This window comes from Eubalaena glacialis, chromosome 1 (assembly GCF_028564815.1).
Source record: "Eubalaena glacialis isolate mEubGla1 chromosome 1, mEubGla1.1.hap2.+ XY, whole genome shotgun sequence".
NCBI lineage: Eukaryota > Metazoa > Chordata > Mammalia > Artiodactyla > Balaenidae > Eubalaena > Eubalaena glacialis.
The window spans coordinates 222,220,864-222,237,539 of NC_083716.1; the positions used below are offsets into that span (position 1 = coordinate 222,220,864).

The 16,676-nt window shown below is 59.2% G+C and overlaps 1 protein-coding gene across 1 annotated transcript in view; it reads left to right on the plus strand.

Moving 5' to 3' along the window:
* Nucleotides 1-16,676, plus strand: part of SPEG (striated muscle enriched protein kinase) — a 55,571-nt gene that overhangs the window by 35,536 nt on the left and 3,359 nt on the right. The window contains exons 16-36 of the mRNA XM_061187752.1: nt 6-212; nt 597-720; nt 835-1,010; nt 3,608-3,720; nt 4,069-4,237; nt 4,485-4,581; nt 4,683-4,883; nt 5,922-5,979; nt 6,578-6,655; nt 6,774-6,952; nt 7,477-7,503; nt 8,138-8,290; nt 8,473-8,515; nt 9,546-9,614; nt 9,856-11,812; nt 12,118-12,249; nt 14,955-15,071; nt 15,181-15,348; nt 15,442-15,564; nt 15,739-15,906; nt 16,036-16,651. Of these exons, the coding sequence (XP_061043735.1) occupies nt 6-212; nt 597-720; nt 835-1,010; nt 3,608-3,720; nt 4,069-4,237; nt 4,485-4,581; nt 4,683-4,883; nt 5,922-5,979; nt 6,578-6,655; nt 6,774-6,952; nt 7,477-7,503; nt 8,138-8,290; nt 8,473-8,515; nt 9,546-9,614; nt 9,856-11,812; nt 12,118-12,249; nt 14,955-15,071; nt 15,181-15,348; nt 15,442-15,564; nt 15,739-15,906; nt 16,036-16,651 (4,975 nt within the window). The remainder of the gene's footprint in view (nt 1-5; nt 213-596; nt 721-834; nt 1,011-3,607; nt 3,721-4,068; nt 4,238-4,484; nt 4,582-4,682; nt 4,884-5,921; nt 5,980-6,577; nt 6,656-6,773; nt 6,953-7,476; nt 7,504-8,137; nt 8,291-8,472; nt 8,516-9,545; nt 9,615-9,855; nt 11,813-12,117; nt 12,250-14,954; nt 15,072-15,180; nt 15,349-15,441; nt 15,565-15,738; nt 15,907-16,035; nt 16,652-16,676) is intronic.

Here is a 16,676-nt window from a genome sequence, read left to right on the forward strand (position 1 = left end):
ACCAGACCCGGATGCCCTGACCTACACTGTGCAGCACCAGGTGCTGGGCTCAGACCACTGGACAGCACTGGTCACGGGCCTGCGGCAGCCTGGGTGGACGGCCACCGGGCTGCGTAAGGGGGTCCAGCACGTCTTCCGGGTCCTCAGCACCACCATCAAGAGCAGCAGCAAGCCCTCGCCCCCCTCTGAGCCCGTGCAGCTGCTGGACCGCGGTGAGCCTGGTGTTCTGTGGGGCGGGGGCGAGAGCTACTGGGCCAGGGAACTGGGTGTCCATGGAGGAGGCTCCAGGGCTGGTGTGGACGTGATAACTAGGGCGGGATTGGCGTGGCTGGGCGCGACCCCTACCTGTCAGAGTGCTTCCTTCTTACTCCTAAAAGCAGCACACGCAGTGGGCAAGGCTGAGGCTCTGGTGTCCAATCCCAGCTCTGCTGCTTGCTTCTGGCTGAGTTCCCTAGACACGTCGCTAAACCTCTCTGTACCTCGGCTTCCTCGTCTGTAAAAATGGAGCTCGCATGGCGATTGGGAGGGTTCAAGGAGCAGTGGGTGCTGAGGATCTGGTGTCAAGCCCAGCATAGAGCCAGCCCTCCTGCTCCCAGGCCCGCCCCTGGAGGAGGCGCCCGCCGTGCTGGACAAGCCAGACATCGTGTGCGTGGTGGAGGGACAGCCTGCCAGTGTCACCGTCACCTTCAACCACGTGGAGGCCCAGGTCGTCTGGAGGAGGTGGGGCCCACCTGGCATGCCCTACTCCTCACATGAGGCAGTCCCGCTCCAGCCGGCCAGGCCGACCTCCCTGGGGCTGGATCCTGGGTGACCTCCCTGTGCTGTGTCCCTTAGCTGCCGAGGGGCCCTCCTAGAGGCCCGGGCGGGTGTGTATGAGCTGAGCCAGCCAGACGATGACCAGTACTGTCTTCGGATCTGCCGTGTGGGCCGCCGGGATGTGGGGACCCTCACTTGCACTGCCCACAACCGCCATGGCACACAGTCCTGCTCGGTCACACTGGAGCTGGCAGGTAGGTGACAGCTGCCTCCTTCCCTCACCTCCCTCTGAGGCCCACAGCCCTCGCCTCACACCCCCAGGTGAACACACCCACCTGCCAATCCTATGTCTCCCCTCTCAGGCCTGTCCATCATTAGATAATACTATAATTAGATAGTACTGCCATAATAATAGCAGTACTAGTAACAATAGCAGTACTAATTAGATACTTATTGAGCACCTAGTGTGTGCCAGGCTCAGTGCTAAGTACCTTACATGTATCACCTCATTTAATATTTACATCAACCCTGTGAGATGGAGTCAGTTATTATCGCCATTTTACAGATGGGGAAACTGAGGCCCAGAGAGTGTGCTAAGTAACAGGCCCAAGGTCACACAACCTAAAGTAACAGGCCCAAGGTCACACAACCTAATAAGTCAGGAGCTGGGATTCAAGCCTGGATGCCCTACTCCAAAGCCAGCCAGTGTTCTTAGATCCTGTGTTAAACACAACAGGAAATAGTACTTCAAATGAAACAAACTGGGAGGAGGTGGGGGACCAAGTCAATTTAAAAAAGAAAAAGGCCCAAGTGAGGCATCTTATCCCCAGACTCCCAGCTCTGGGGATCCTGGCTACTGCCCTTTCACACAAGCCTGTTTGACAGGGCCTTCCAACCTTTGCAGTGAGGACCCTTTTTATAATTTCTCCTTTCGAGATGTAGTCTCTCAGACTGTAACATGCATGAAGTAGTAATTATCTTGTTTTCCGGTTTGTTAATTAACTCTAGACATATGTAACTACCACTCCGAACGTCAGATCAGCGTGAGCTAAACAGTGTTACCTGCTGAGTAGATAAGATTCCAACCAAATGCAAAGAAAGTGACATTTTAGTTAGCACAGGCCATCTTATCATGGGGTAAATGTACATTTTCTAGTGCTTTAAAAAAAATTGTTGCAGTTCACTTGAAACCTTCTGATCCTTTGACCTTCATAGACTGACTTCTGTCACTGCTCCCATCCCCACTCCCAGCAGACCAGGGACCAGATTCCTAGAGGGCAGGGCAGGCAGTCTTAAAGTAGGAGAGAGGTGGCAGTAGGGTGTGTGAGGAGGAGATGTGGGGGCGCTACTGGCCCCGCGGTAGATGGGGTACTGCTTTCCCTTTTATGTGTCTTCCCCTTTGCCCAGCTTCCCTCCACCCCACCCTGGCACTTCCTACTCAGCCACCGCTTTGCTCCTTGGTTGTGTGTGTGTGTGTGTGTGTGTGTGTATGTGTGTGTTTTGTTTCGTCGGCCGCACTACGTGGCTTGCGGGATCTTAGTTCCCCGACCAGGGATTGAACCTGGGCGACCCGCCCCGCCATGCAGTGGAAGCACGGGGCTAACCACTGGACCACCAGGGAATTCCCAACCACTTTGCTCCTTGACAGTACCATCTGCAGGACTCATCTTTCTTCCCAGATATAGGAGGAGCCCTGGGGTTTGGGGAGGCTCTGGACACTGAGAGCCCTGCAGCCAGCGTGGCTGGGACAGTGACTGAGGGAGACCGAGTCCCAGCTGGCCAGGGCTAGAGCAGGCCTGGGGCTTGGATCCACACCCCCTCCTGCTGTGCCCCACCCCCTACCCCCCAGGTGGGTGGAATGGCCTCTTTCCTCCACACCTGCTCTGCTGATGCATCTTCCCCAGGATGACCTCCCCCTTTATCTGTATAAAAGTTGAGCTGTGTGCCTGTGGCCGGGTAGTGCTCCTTGCCCAGCACCCCTGCTTTTCCCTCAGGGCCTCTCTCCCACTCCCTTTAAAGCCCAGATCCTCAAACATTCTCAGAGGAGGGGGAGGGCACCAGGAAGTCACAGGCTTCTCCGAAAAGCACAAGCACATTGGAATATGTATTTAATTCCATCATGAGAATTAGAAGCTGCTTTACCAGGAAATAACACAACCGCATGTTATGTGCAGAGAATAAAATCAGTCACATGTGGGAGAACTAAACTGAGAATCGGTACCCGTGGATTCATCTTGCCATCTCCCAGATGGTTGAAGTCCCCTTAAATATTTAAATAAGATTCAGAGAGAAAACTTCAAGATAGAGGCAATGCCCTCCGTGAACTTGATTCAGGGTCACAGACTGAGCCGCCTGCAGGGCCCAGGACGGTTAGAGTTCGAGAAGCCCACGGTAGGACTGTGCTGAAGGGCCACCACCCACAGGGGGCAGTGCCGGCCACTCCTCGCCAGCCCATTAATGCAGTGAGGGAAGCAGCTCAGGACAGCCAGTCCTGATTTTCCAAGAGAGGCAGGAAGTCCAGATTTCTTTTGTGTGTGAAAATCTCCTAATTTCAAAGCTGGCAAATGAATACTGAGAGCCAAACAAAGCAAGCCTGCACCCCCGGCTTGGGTTTTCTGAGATTTGGAGAACGTCACGTTTGGATTTGCAGGGACAGCATTTGGTCCAGGCCAGGAACTCATGTTGCTGGGGGCGGAGTTTGAGAGCCCCAGGGTGGGCTGCTGGGGCTCTGGGGGGGGGCGGGAGGGGGGTCTGGTGTTCTGCCTGAGCCAGTTGCTGAGGGAGGGCTTAGAGAGGCAGGCCCCCACATTCTCTCCCCTCCCTCCCCCACCCTCACCCCTGTGTGTTTCAGAGGCCCCTCGGTTTGAGTCCATCATGGAGGACGTTGAGGTGGGAGCTGGAGAAACTGCTCGCTTCGCCGTGGTGGTTGAGGGGAAACCACTGCCGGACGTCATGTGGTACAAGGTCAGAGGCTGATGAAGGCCTCCATGGAGTCCGAGCTGGGGCTGGCCAGGAGCCTAGGGGGAAGGGAGGAGTGATTTCCTGGGGGCGTGGGAGGGGTCAGGGGAGCCTGGACCGAGAGCAGAGCAGTTGCCAGAGGTGTGATAAGGAGGAGGAAGTGGGACCCAGAGGTGCTGGTGACACTGGGAAGTAAGGGTGGAGCTGATCCTGGGTCTGAGCAAGGTCCCTAGGGCGGAGATAATGGTGGGCCCTAAGGTAGGGATGAGACTGGGTCTCTGGCGTGGAGGTAAAGCTGGGTCCCAGGTGGAGGGGAAGCCAGGCCTGGACTGGAGGTGACGGCCACCTCTGCAGGACGAGGTGCTGCTGACCGAGAGCAACCACGTGAGCTTCGTGTACGAGGAGAATGAGTGCTCCCTGGTGGTGCTCAGCGCGGGGTCCCAGGACGGAGGCGTCTACACCTGCACGGCCCGCAACCTGGCTGGCGAAGTCTCCTGCAAAGCAGAGTTGGCTGTGCACTCAGGTGGGCTGGAGTTCAAGAGGAGTAAGGCCAAGTGCTCACCCAGGAATCCTATGTGAGCGCCCTCCCACCAGGAATCACTCACCCGGCCCTTCACTCCAGACCACCACCTCCTCCAGCCCCAGCAGCTCTGCCTTGGGCGCCAACATTCTTGCTTCTCTTCCTTGTCTTCCATCTGCCCTCCCTGTCCCAGTCTCTTGCCCTCATTCCTTCTTGCCCTCTCCACCTAACACCAGGCATCTCTCCTCAGCTCAGACAGCTATGGAGGTGGAGGGGGTCAGGGAAGACGAGGAGCAGCGAGGAAGGAGACTCAGCGACTTCTATGACATCCACCAGGAGATCGGCAGGTGTGGGGCTAGGAGGGGGTGTGGTGTCCGGGGCCCAAGGGAGGCTGGGCCTGAGGCTCAGCAACGCCTGAGCCCTGTCTGCTCCCCGTGTCCTCACCCAGGGGTGCCTTCTCCTACCTGCGGCGTGTCGTGGAGCGAAGCTCCGGCCTGCAGTTTGCAGCCAAGTTCATCCCCAGTCAGGCCAAGCCAAAGGCATCGGCGTGGCGAGAGGCCCGGCTGCTGGCCCGGCTCCAGCATGACTGCATCCTCTACTTCCATGAGGCCTTCGAGAGGCGCCGGGGACTGGTCATTGTCACCGAGCTGTATCCTGGGACAGGCTGGGCGGGTGGGGGACACATGGCCTGAATGACTGGTCCTTGTAACAGCCAATTAGCAACACGTTTCACACTTTACAAAATGGTCCCATTGACAACTGGGAGTTCTGAAGACATCTTATAAATACTTCACAGAGTGGAGTCTGGAGACTTGTGTGAAAAACAACATTTTTTAGCTTAAATTTACATAGCGCTTGATGTGTGCCTGGCAGTGTTCTAGGAGTTTTACAGATATTAATCTATTTAATCATCACATATGCTTATCTCTTGGAATTTTATTATCCTCATTTTATAGATGATGAAACTAAGGTATAGAGAAGTTAAGAAACTCACCTGAGGTCACACAGGTGGCAAAAGGCATGTGATTTTTATCATGAAATGCAATACAGTATATCTGAACATTTGCAGTGACCCCATTAATACTTGGCTTTATTTGAGAGGCTCTTCTCATAAAGAATGGATTTTATCCTTTCATAAGAGCTATGGTTAAACAAAGTCACACTGAGGTAAGGATGCTGGATGGTTGGCTTGTCACTGCCACTAGCAGGGTGACGGTGTCCTACATGCTAGCCTCCCAGTCTGTACTGTTAGAACCCAAACCTCAGTAAAATGACAAATTATTATGTGTCGTGGGCCTTCTGGGTCATTCTCAAATAGAGTCAAGGAGTTCCATCCACAGTCAACAAAATGCTGCTCTAACTTGATCCTTATAGATACTTCACAAGATGGGTGAGAGGAGTCTTATCCCTGTTTGACACCGGAGGGAACCTAGGCTCAGAAAGGTTAGGTGACTTGCCTGAGATCCCACAGCAAGTGAGAGTTCAAGCAGGGTTGTCCCATCTAAGCACCCAGATGACAGGGGGAAGAGGGAAGGTGCAGTTGCTCACTGGTAGCAGATGTGCTTTTCGGGGAGGGAGGACCCTGTGCTGAGCTGGGACCCGACTTGAGCTCCGGGGGTGGAGGGCACTGCCTAAGGCAGGCCCAGCAGTTGGCACTGGTCACTGTTCTCCTTGATCCAGGACATAGCTGCACAGAGGAGCTGCTGGAGCGAATGGCCAGGAAACCCACCGTGTGTGAGTCTGAGGTGAGGGCAGTGGGTGGTAGGGGCCAGGTTGGGCACCAGTGTTCACCCACCTGAGCTCTGAGACCCGAGGGGTGCGTCCTGGGCATGCCATCTGTGCCCACGAATAGGCCAGGGGTGGTGGTGGAGAGCACTGTTAGGTAGGCAGCAAAGCCCCCTTCCCCCATCAGAGCAGACCCCCACGCTGGGACTTAAATTGTCTTCTGAAAATTTCAGCACCCACCCTGGCCCCCAACTCTGTTGTTTCCCAGTATTCATCACATAAAGGTTCCTCAAGCCTTACCCCAGGAGGAGCCCCATCTAGACTCTGTTCAGTCTCAGTGCTGTCCTGCCATGTAGGACTGTACAAGTTGTGCACTGCACAATTCTTTTTATTATCATGCAAATGGCGCTCTCCTATAATGGTGCTGTGCCCAACTTGTGCAGCTGTATATGGAAGCCCTGAATCTCAGTAACCCCAAACCTATGTTTCAGCCCCCTCCACCAGCCACCTGAAGGCCACTTCCCAAGCATGGCCTGGCTTCTTGCTACAACCCTGGTGGTGATCAAACGTAATACCCCCCCCGCCCCGCCCCGGACTCTGGGCCTCCTGTTTCCACAGATCCGGGCCTACATGCGGCAGGTGCTAGAGGGAATATGCTACTTGCACAAGAACCGTGTGCTGCACCTGGATGTCAAGGTGAGATGCAGGTGTGGGGTGGGGAGCGGGCAGCGCCTGTGGGTGTCCTGTGGGAGCCAGGCACTGGGGTGTCCTCCCCGCTGCACTCAGCTCCCGTGTCTTGCCTTGTGTCCCGCAGCCTGAGAACCTGCTGGTGTGGGATGGTGTGGAGGGTGAGAAGCAGGTGAGGATCTGTGACTTCGGGAACGCCCAGGAGCTGACTCCGGGAGAGCCCCAGTACTGCCAATACGGCACACCCGAGTTCGTGGCACCCGAGGTTGTCAACCAGACCCCTGTCTCTGGGGTCACTGACATCTGGTAACGTTGGCATACTGGGCTGCTGGGACGGGCCAGGGCAGCTTCCCTCAGTGCCATGCTGAGGGCTCGCTCAGTGGCAGAGAGGAGCTTTACTAAGCCCGGATGCCTACTGTGACAGTTGGCTGGTGGCATTGCTCATGGGGGTCTCCTGCCCATGTCACTACCTCCCCCTCATCCATTAGGGCTGACCCAATCACTCAAGGCCTCAGCCCTCACAGTCCTGGGTGCTGGGCCTCTGCACCTACAGCCACCTTGTCGCCCCCAGTGAGGCAGGCACGGTCTCTTGGTCCCCAGACTCCTCTGGGCTTCCTAGGCCGGCCCTGCCATGACCCTTGAGTCCTCCAGGCATGTCGGGATCTCTGGGTTCAGGGTCCTCCCCCAAGGAGGCAGCCCTGTGCCCATTTGTCCACGGCAGTGTTCACAGGGAGGACCTTTCCTCAGTAGATCAGTGGTAGCAAGAGGATTGCTCATTTGTGGTGGGAGCTGGGCTGTCCTCTTATCCATCCACTCTCCTTTCCCCTCAGGCCCGTGGGTGTCGTCGCCTTCCTCTGGTAAGGACCCCTCTGCACTCAGGACCCCGTCCTCTAACAGTCTCGTAGCAGGCCCGCCCCTAACGTTTGCAGAGCCTGGGGCAAGAGAGAAGTTGGGGGCCTGCAGCCTGCCTCTTCTCTTCTGCACCCTGGTTCCTTCCTGCACTGGGAGGGGCCTCACATGCATGAATGTGGACGCCCAGACTGAGTGTCCAAGCTCTGTCCGCCACCACACTCCTCCATAAGGGGTGGGCACACGTGGCGTGCTTGGGAGGCCAGTGCCGGCTCAGTGCCATTTAGGCAGGGAACTAGTCCAGAACATGGGCTACAAAGGGAAGGCCCAGGCTCCGGGGGCATATCCCCTTGGCATAGGCTCCTCACCTCAGGGACAGGCCGCGGCTGGAGGAGGGCTGGAACAGGTCCTCTAGAGCACGGGCCTGGGATAAGGACCTGGTGGCCCAGGGCTCAAGGCAGTACTGCCTGCTTGCCCATTCAGGGGATCGAGTAGGGGCAGGGCAGGCAAAAATCTGCAAGATTCTGCCCAGATTCACCCAGCCTCCGCCGGTCCCCGGCCCTGTGCTCCCACTGGCACCCCACTTTGTCTCAACTCAGCCCCAGGGCCCACCTCTCACTCCAGCCATCTCCACCCCTGCAGCCTGACGGGAATCTCTCCGTTTGTCGGGGAGAACGATCGGACAACATTGATGAACATCCGAAACTACAATGTGGCCTTCGAGGAGACCACGTTCCTGAGCCTGAGCAGGGAGGCCCGGGGCTTCCTCATCAAAGTGCTGGTGCGGGACCGGCTGTGAGTACGAGGCCCGAGGAGCCTCCCCCATGCAGAGTCCCCTCAACGCCGCCCCTACTCCTGCCCAAGCCTCCGCCCATAGACAGTCAATCCCCCAACTCCTTAGAGGCCCCGTTTTCCCAAACATTTATTGAATGAATGAATGAATGATAAATCCCTTCTTAATCCTCTTTCCTTTGCAGGAGGCCTACCGCAGAGGAGACCCTAGAACATCCTTGGTTTAAAGTGAGTCTTGTCTTGCAAAATGGTGATAGAAGAGGTGGAAGGAGCGAGAACGTTATTAACAGCTCCATTTTATTGAGTCCCTAGTGTGTACAGTAACCATGATATGCATTTTATTTACATATGATCTGTTAGCCTGACAATAGCTCTACAGAGGAAGGTATTATCACTCCCCTTTTGCTGATAAGGAAACTGAGGCTCAGCTTGGGGTATCATGGACTCCGAGGCACAGGTCTGGACCCCCACCCCTCATCCTAGGGATGGTCATCTGTGTTCTCCCTGGCTCTCGAGACCAGCCCCAGTCCTCCTCACTCCTGTGGCTCGCCTCCATCCTGCCCTGGTCCCACACAGTGTGCTTGGTGGGTGGCCTGGCTGTCTTGTCCTCTTGGTTTTGAACTCCCTATGGCAGAGTTCTCACTCATCTTCAAACTCCAGCACTGCAGGGCACAGCGCCAGGCAGAGGGAGGGGTTCAGCAAATGACCCAGAAAGAGCGAGTGAACAAACCGTCCAGGGAGCATTGTGCTGGGTCAACAGAAGGCTGAGGTCATTCTGGTATCTGTCCTTGGGGTACAAACCTGGTCTCTCAGATCAGAAATGAGCTCTGAAAAGGTGGCTGAGGGAAGCATCTGAGGTCTGGCCCCCCAGGGCTCCAGATAGATGTCTGGGGCACTGTCTCTACATGGAGACAGATGGTGAGCTGGGGAGCAGGGTTCAAGCTGGGGGCCTGAGCACAGGCCTCCCAGGGCAGCCAGTGCACCAGGACAGGGCCTTGAGCCCTGGTGTAAGCTCTGAAGCCTAGGAGCCACCGATTTCCTGCCTCTCCGCTTAGGTTCAGGGAATTTGTCCACACGTGGGAACCTTGACTGTGGGAGTTATTGTGACAGATCCCCTGGGAAAGGGAGCCCCAGGAGCCCAGACTCGACGCTGCTCTGTCTACTGTCCCCTCCTGTGGACGTTGTCTCTCCGTTGCCAAACCTGGAAGGTTAGGGTTGACAGAGGACTTTCCCTCAGTCCCTCTTTCTTGGTTTACAGGCACAGGCAAGGGGCGCAGAGGTGAGCATGGATCACTTAAAGCTATTCCTCTCCCGGCGGAGATGGCAGGTGAGTTTGGCTGGGCCCTGCTCTGTGGCTTCATCTTCTCATTCTACAGCCTTCTCTCTCTAACCCTGCTTTTTCTATCAGGTGCCCTCACTTCTGCTCATCTGTCTTCATCCACCTTTTAATTCTCTCAGCTCCCACTTCTGCCTGCCGTAGGCCTTCTCCCTCGGGGATGAGGTGGGCCTGAGTGGGTCAGTTTGGCCCCATGGGTCCCTCAGGTCTGACTCTAGTACCCTGTCTCCAGCGCTCCCAGATCAGCTACAAGTGCCACCTGGTGCTGCGCCCCATCCCTGAGCTGCTGCGGGCACCCCCGGAGCGGGTGTGGGTGGCCGTACCCAGAAGACCACCCCCTAGTGGAGGGCTGTCGTCCTCCTCCGATTCTGAAGAGGAAGAGCTGGAGGAGCTGCCCTCAGTGCCCCGGCCGCTGCAGCCTGAGTTCTCGGGCTCCCGGGTGTCCCTCACTGACATTCCCACTGAGGATGAGGCCCTGGGCACCCCAGAGGCTGGGGCCGCCACCCCCATGGACTGGCAGGAGGAAGGAAAGGCCCCTTCTCAGGACCAGGAGGCCCCCAGCCCTCAGGTCCTCCCCTCCCCAGGCCAGGAACCCAGCCCCCGGCGGGGAGAGCTCCGGAGGGGCAGCTCGGCTGAGAGCGCCCTGCCCCGGGCCGGGCCGAGGGAGCCGGGCCGGGGCCTGCACAAGGCAGCGTCTGTAGAGCTGCCGCAGCGCCGAAGCCCCAGCCCGGGGGCCACCCGCCTGACCCGAGGAGGCCTGGGCGAGGGCGAGTATGCCCAGAGGCTGCAGGCCCTGCGCCAGCGGCTGCTGCGGGGTGGCCCTGAGGATGGCAAGGTCAGCGGCCTAAGGGGACCCCTGCTGGAGAGCCTGGGGGGCCGTGCCCGGGACCCCCGGCTGGCTCGGGCGGCCTCCAGTGAGGCAGCACCCCACCACCAGCACCCACCCGAGACCCGGGGCCTGCAGAAGAGCAGCAGCTTCTCGCAGGCTGAGGCGGAGCCCGGGGGCCGGCACCGCCGAGCTGGGGCGCCCCTCGAGATCCCCATGGCCCGGCTCGGGGCCCGCAGGCTGCAGGAGTCTCCCTCCTTGTCCGCCCTCAGCGAGGCCCAGCTACCTAGCCCTGTGCGGCCCAGCGCCCCCAAGCCCAGTGTCCCTAAGGCTTCAGAACCTCCTGTCGCCACACCCAGTGATGCTGCACAGCCCTCGGCACCCCAGCCTGCCCGAGAGAAGGCCCCAGAGTCCACGCCAGAACCAGCCCCCAAGCCTACACAGCCCCCCCTAGCCCCGCAAACCCTAGCGGCCCCCCTCACACCCTATGCCCAGATCATGCAGTCGCTCCAGCTGTCAGGCCACGCGCAAGGCCCCCCGCAGGGCCCTGTCGCATCGCCGTCGGAGCCCAAGCCCCACGCGGCTGTGTTCGCCAGGGTGGTCTCCCCACCTCCGGGAGCCTCGGAGAAGCGCCTGCCTTCGGCCGGGGCTCCGCCAGGGCCAGCCGAGAAAGCCCGGGTCCCTACGGTGCCCCGCAGGCCAGGGAGCAGTCTCAGCAGCAGCATCGAGAACCTGGAGTCGGAGGCCGTGTTCGAAGCCAAGTTCAAGCGCAGCCGTGAGTCGCCCCTGTCGCGGGGGCTGCGGCTGCTGAGCCGCTCGCGCTCCGAGGAGCGCGGCCTCTTCCGCGGCGCGGAGGAGGAGGATGGCATGTACCGGCCCAGCCCGGCGGGAACGCCGCTGGAGCTGGTGCGACGGCCCGAGCGCTCCCGCTCCGTGCAGGACCTCAGGGCGGTCGGGGAGCCGGGCCTCGTCCGCCGCCTCTCGCTGTCGCTGTCCCAGCGCCTGCGGCGGACCCCACCCGCGCAGCGCCACCCGGCCTGGGAGGCCCGCGGTGGGGATGGGGAAAGCTCAGAGGGCGGCAGCTCGGCGCGGGGCTCCCCGGTACCGACGGTGCGCAGGAGGCTCAGCTCCACGCTGGAGCGGCTGTCGAGCCGCTTGCAGCGCAGCGGCAGCAGCGAGGACTCCGGGGGCGCGTCGGTCCGTAGCACGCCGCTGTTCAGCCGGCTGCGCAGGGCCACGTCCGAGGGCGAGAGTCTGCGGCGCCTGGGCCTCGCGCACAACCAGCTGGCCGCCCAGGCCGGCGCCACCACGCCTTCCGCGGAGTCCCTGGGCTCCGAGGCCAGCGCCATGTCGGGCTCCTCAGGTGAGGAGGGGCCCAGGAGGGGAGAGTGGAGGGCGAATGTGTGAACGAGTGTGTTTGGAGTGCGGGTGTGGGGCTGGGATGACAGGTGCGCTGGAGGGACGCTCTGGGAGAAGGAGAGGGCCGGGGACACCCACCGCAAAGAGGCTCAGGCGTTTCTGGAGGCCCTGAGAACGGAACTGGCAGGGCTGGGCTGACAGGAGGCGGAGGGGCAGAGGCTGGTGTGGGAACAGGCTAGGGTCGGGGCCAGAAGTTCTCTATTCTCTCGTACCGGCTGGGCAAGTGCTCTTGGGCCTGGTTCTTAGCAGCTCCTGCAGAAAGCCGAAGCCGCCTGCGCTGGGGCCTCTCTCGGCTGCGGAAGGACAAGGGGTTGTCACAGCCAAACCTCTCTGGCAGCGTCCAGGAGAATTTGGGTCACCAGTATGTGCGCAGCGAGTCAGGTAATAGAGGCCTGCTCGGTGAGTAGTCCCCTTTGAGCTGCCCGGGAAGGTCACAGCCGGGTGGGGAGATGGCCCACGTTGGGGGAGCCCTGGCAGCGGTGGAGGGAGCCTGGAGTCAGGAAACGACAACAACAACAATAATAGCAGCAGCTACCGTTAATTAGCAATGCCAAGCATCCTATTAATCACTTTACAAACATTGCCTCACTCAACCCTCCCACATTGCTTAGGAACTATTCTCGTCATCTCCCTGTCTTACAGGTGAGGGAACAGAGGCTTCGCCATGCTAAGTAGCTTGTCCAAGTCACAGAGCTGGTAGTAAGTGGAGCAGCCAGAGGGCTGGACTGTATGATCCCCTGCAGTCAGAGCCCACAAGTGGCTTCGCGACATCATACTAATGCCTTTCTTTGGCCAGCCTCCTCCCCGGAAGGTCTCTGTCACTGGGTGTGGTACTGACGGAGCTCGGGATAGGGCTCCCTGCCTCTCAGCCCCCCTGCAGATGTGTGTATGCATGAACATGCTCCCAAAGACACCCTTTCTCTCCCAGCCTAGCGGCCCGCAGTCTGAACTGTGCCTCCAACCTTCCATTTCTCTGTAGCCCCAAACACCCGATCGCCCCTCCCTGTCCCCTCTGCCCCTACAGAAGGCACTTCGCACAGATAAGCAGCCTCTAGGGCTCTTTGCTGGGGGGAGGGACACCTGGGATATGCCCTGGTCTGTTTCTCTTGCCACTTGTCCTGGGGCTGCAGGGAGGGAGGTATTCTCCACCTGGGTCACCTCAGTCCTCTACCTGAAAGGGGGGTGTTACTCAAGGACGACAAGCAAAGGTTCAGGAGGCCAGGGTTTCCAGACCAGCCTGCAGAAAGCAGCAGGCCCACCAAACCGGGCTTCGTGCAGCACCTTTATCAGTCACCTCTGTTCTTCTCCAGTTTCTGATAAAACTCCTCAGAGCTGTCCCAGATGCGCCTCAGCCAGGCTTGCTACTGGACACGTAACCGTGTCTCGCCTTGGCCAGGGGAGCCAGGGCATCTCACCCGAGGCAGTAGACGGTGGGGCTCTAGTGAGGGAACAGGAGGGAGGGAGGCCAGCTGGTGGGGGCAGTGGTGGAGAAGGAGCGGGGAGAGAGAGGGAAGCCAGCACTGAGGCCTGGGGACAGCTGATCCCTTCCCACCTGGGGCGTCCCTCCCACCTCCGTTTTGCTTGTGCAGCTGATTTCTTGCCGAGGCGAGGCTGTGTCCCCTTACTTCATCCTCTCCCCGCTCCCCGCAGGAGGAAGGCCCCATGTCCACTTTACCAACTAGGGCTGGCCCCTGGGGAGATGGGGGTGGGACTGGCAGAGCTGGGCCAGGGTCACCTTTCACCTCTCCTCCTCGGCTCCCTCTCTCTCCCCCCTACCCAGTACCCTCACTTGGTCTGAAGGCAGCCCATTGACGAAACTATATTCACTTTATGTTATTGGAGCCTCGGTGTGGGACCCCTCCTTGGGGAACACTAGGGTACAGTGGGAGAGGGGGCACGCTGTTGTCCTGATCATCCACTTCTGCAGATCCTCTTCGGCCCAGTTCATCCGTACCCCACTCCCTCCTGATTCCGCAGCCAGGCAGCAGCTGGGGCTCCCAGGGGTATCTACCTCTCAGCTCTTCCTGCCCACATGAAAGAAATCCACCCCCTGCCATCCCTGGACCAGAATGGGATTTTCTCTAAAAAGACATTCCCAGGGAGCAGGAGTGCAAATCCTCATGGCACTAAGGAGCCACAGGCCAGCAAACACCTGGAGCAAAGACATTGGCCATCCGCAGCCCTGCCGTGGGCCCATTCACCAGCCGGCTGTGAAGCCAGCTTTGCTGAAACAGCCTCTTCCTCTGGGGGTCTGTGCCTGGCTTCTCTACTGGGCATATTAACAAGATAATAATCACAACAACAATAGAAGCTAACATCTTTGAGCATTTATTATATGTTAGACATCTGCTAAGCGCTTTACATGCCTCTTTGAATTCTCATAACAACCCTCTGAGCTGGGTGTTATTAGTTTCCTCAATTTACAGACATGGTCCAAGGTCATGCAGATATTGTCTGTTTCCCCTTCAAAAGCTCTCACCACTTAGCTGACCTGAGGGAGTGCGTAGAAGGTCTGGGACGGGCTCCCCAGACCCCAGGGGACATGAGGGATGGGAGAGACTGACACACACTTTCGGGGTCTGCCCCGGGTTTGCCTTGACTTCAGGTCTTTTGAGATTGCACATTTTGACGGAACATTTGTTCACTCCTGGGAGTCTCAGCTCAGGTCACCAGCTCCTGTCACTTGCCCTACGGTGCCCCAGAAGTCATAGGTATTGCAGGAGCTTAACCATTGTAGTTTTTCAATATTTGTTTTTGTTTTATCTAATAAGTGCTTACAGAGCACTTACTTAGCGCCAGGCCCTGCTCAAAGTGACTTACAAACATACGAGGTAGCAGCTACCAAGCATCTTCAATAGTCAGTAAAAGATAATTCTACACACAGTGAATGCCTGGGAAACTGATGCTTGCCCCAAAGGAGATTCTCAAAGGCAAGGCCTTCTACTTCCCACCTCTGACTGGGAAGAGATGGCCTTTCAGTCTGCTCCCTGAAGGCAGCGCCAGCTCTCACATGCATCCTCCCGTCGGTCAGCAGCGAGTGAGCCAGGGTCCCCGCAGACCCATGGCTGTCTTTGCTCTCCCTCCAGACTTCCCCCCGGTCTTCCACATCAAACTGAAGGACCAGGTGCTGCTGGAGGGAGAGGCAGCCACCCTGCTCTGCCTGCCAGCGGCCTGCCCTGCACCCCACATCTCCTGGATGAAAGGTGAGGAGAGATCACTTCTCCCCCACAGAGAGGGGTAGGCAAGTGGCAACCGGGGGTGCCCAGAGGGGGCTTCACTCAGCAGCCCCTCCTGCTCCTCCTTTGCCCCCAGACAAGCAGTCCCTGCGGTCAGAGCCCTCAGTGATCATCGTGTCCTGCAAAGACGGCCGGCAGCTGCTGAGCATCCCCCGGGCGGGCAAGCGGCACGCCGGCCTCTACGAGTGCTCAGCCACCAACGTCCTGGGCAGCATCACCAGCTCCTGTACCGTGGCTGTGGCCCGTGAGCCCGGGGCAGGGACCAAGGGGGATGTGATGGGGGACGGCCCCTAAGCTAAGGCACAGGGGCTCACTGTGGCTCCCTTTCTCTTGCCAGGCATCCCAGGGAAGCTAGCTCCTCCCGAGGTGCCCCAGACCTACCAGGACACGGCGCTGGTGCTCTGGAAGCCAGGAGACAGCAAGGCACCTTGCACGTACACGCTGGAGCGGCGGGTAGATGGTGAGGGACCGGCAGGCTGGTGGGGGTGGGGGGGAGGGAGGGCGGGGGGAGGGCAGAGAAGCTGGGGAGACAAGTGCCTTCCCCGGGCACAGGTCCCCAGGCTCCTCACAGATGGCACTGGGAGCTTGGGCCACCCCTTCTGTGGCCTCAGCCCCTCCCCCATGCTGCCTGTAGGCGAGTCTTCCTGGCACCTCGTAAGCTCGGGCATCCCTGACTGTTACTACAACGTGACCCACCTACCAGTTGGCGTGACTGTGAGGTTCCGTGTGGCCTGTGCCAACCGCGCTGGGCAAGGGCCTTTCAGCGGCCCTTCTGACAAGGTCCTCGTCAGGGGCATGCGAGGTCAGTGGGACAGGGTGGGGGATGTCCAGAGAGGGCAGGGGACTCTGAGTCCAGGGTCCACCCCCTCCTTGGAGCACCCGGTTTTGCGCTTGGGGCACCATGGTGATGATTTTCTCTGTCTCCACTTAGACTCCTCAGCTCTGCCATCTGCTGCTCACAGAGACGCCCCTGTTACCTCAGGGCCAGCCAGGGCCCCGCCTCCTGACTCTCCTACCTCACTGGCCCCTTCACTGAGCCCCTCCCCAGCTCCTGCTCCCCCAGGCCCCCAGTCAGCCCTTCTCAGCCCCTCATCTTCCCCAGCACCCCCCAGCCAGGCCTTGTCCTCACTCAAGGCTGTGGGTCCACCACCCCAAACCCCCCCACGAAAGCACAGGGGCCTGCAGGCTGCCCAGCAAGTAGAAGCTACCCCACCCAGTGCCCAGGTCCCCCCGAGTGAGCCCAAGCCTTCCGTCCCCGACACTGGGACCCCGACCACAGCTTCCACCTCTCAAGGGGTGAAAACAGCATCTTCCTCAACTCCCCTGTATATGGTGACCTCCTTTGTGTCTGCACCACCAGCCCCCGAGCCCCCAGCCCCCGAGCCCCCTCCTGAGCCCACCAAGGTGACTGTGCAGAGCCTCAGCCTGGCCAAGGAGGTGGTCAGCTCCCCTGCGGGTGGTCCCCCCAGTGCTCCCAGGCCAGAGGGCACCACTCTTCGAAAGGGCCCCCCTCAGAAACCCTACACTTTCCTGGAGGAGAAGGCCAGGCAAGCAGGGCCAGGGCTGGGGAAG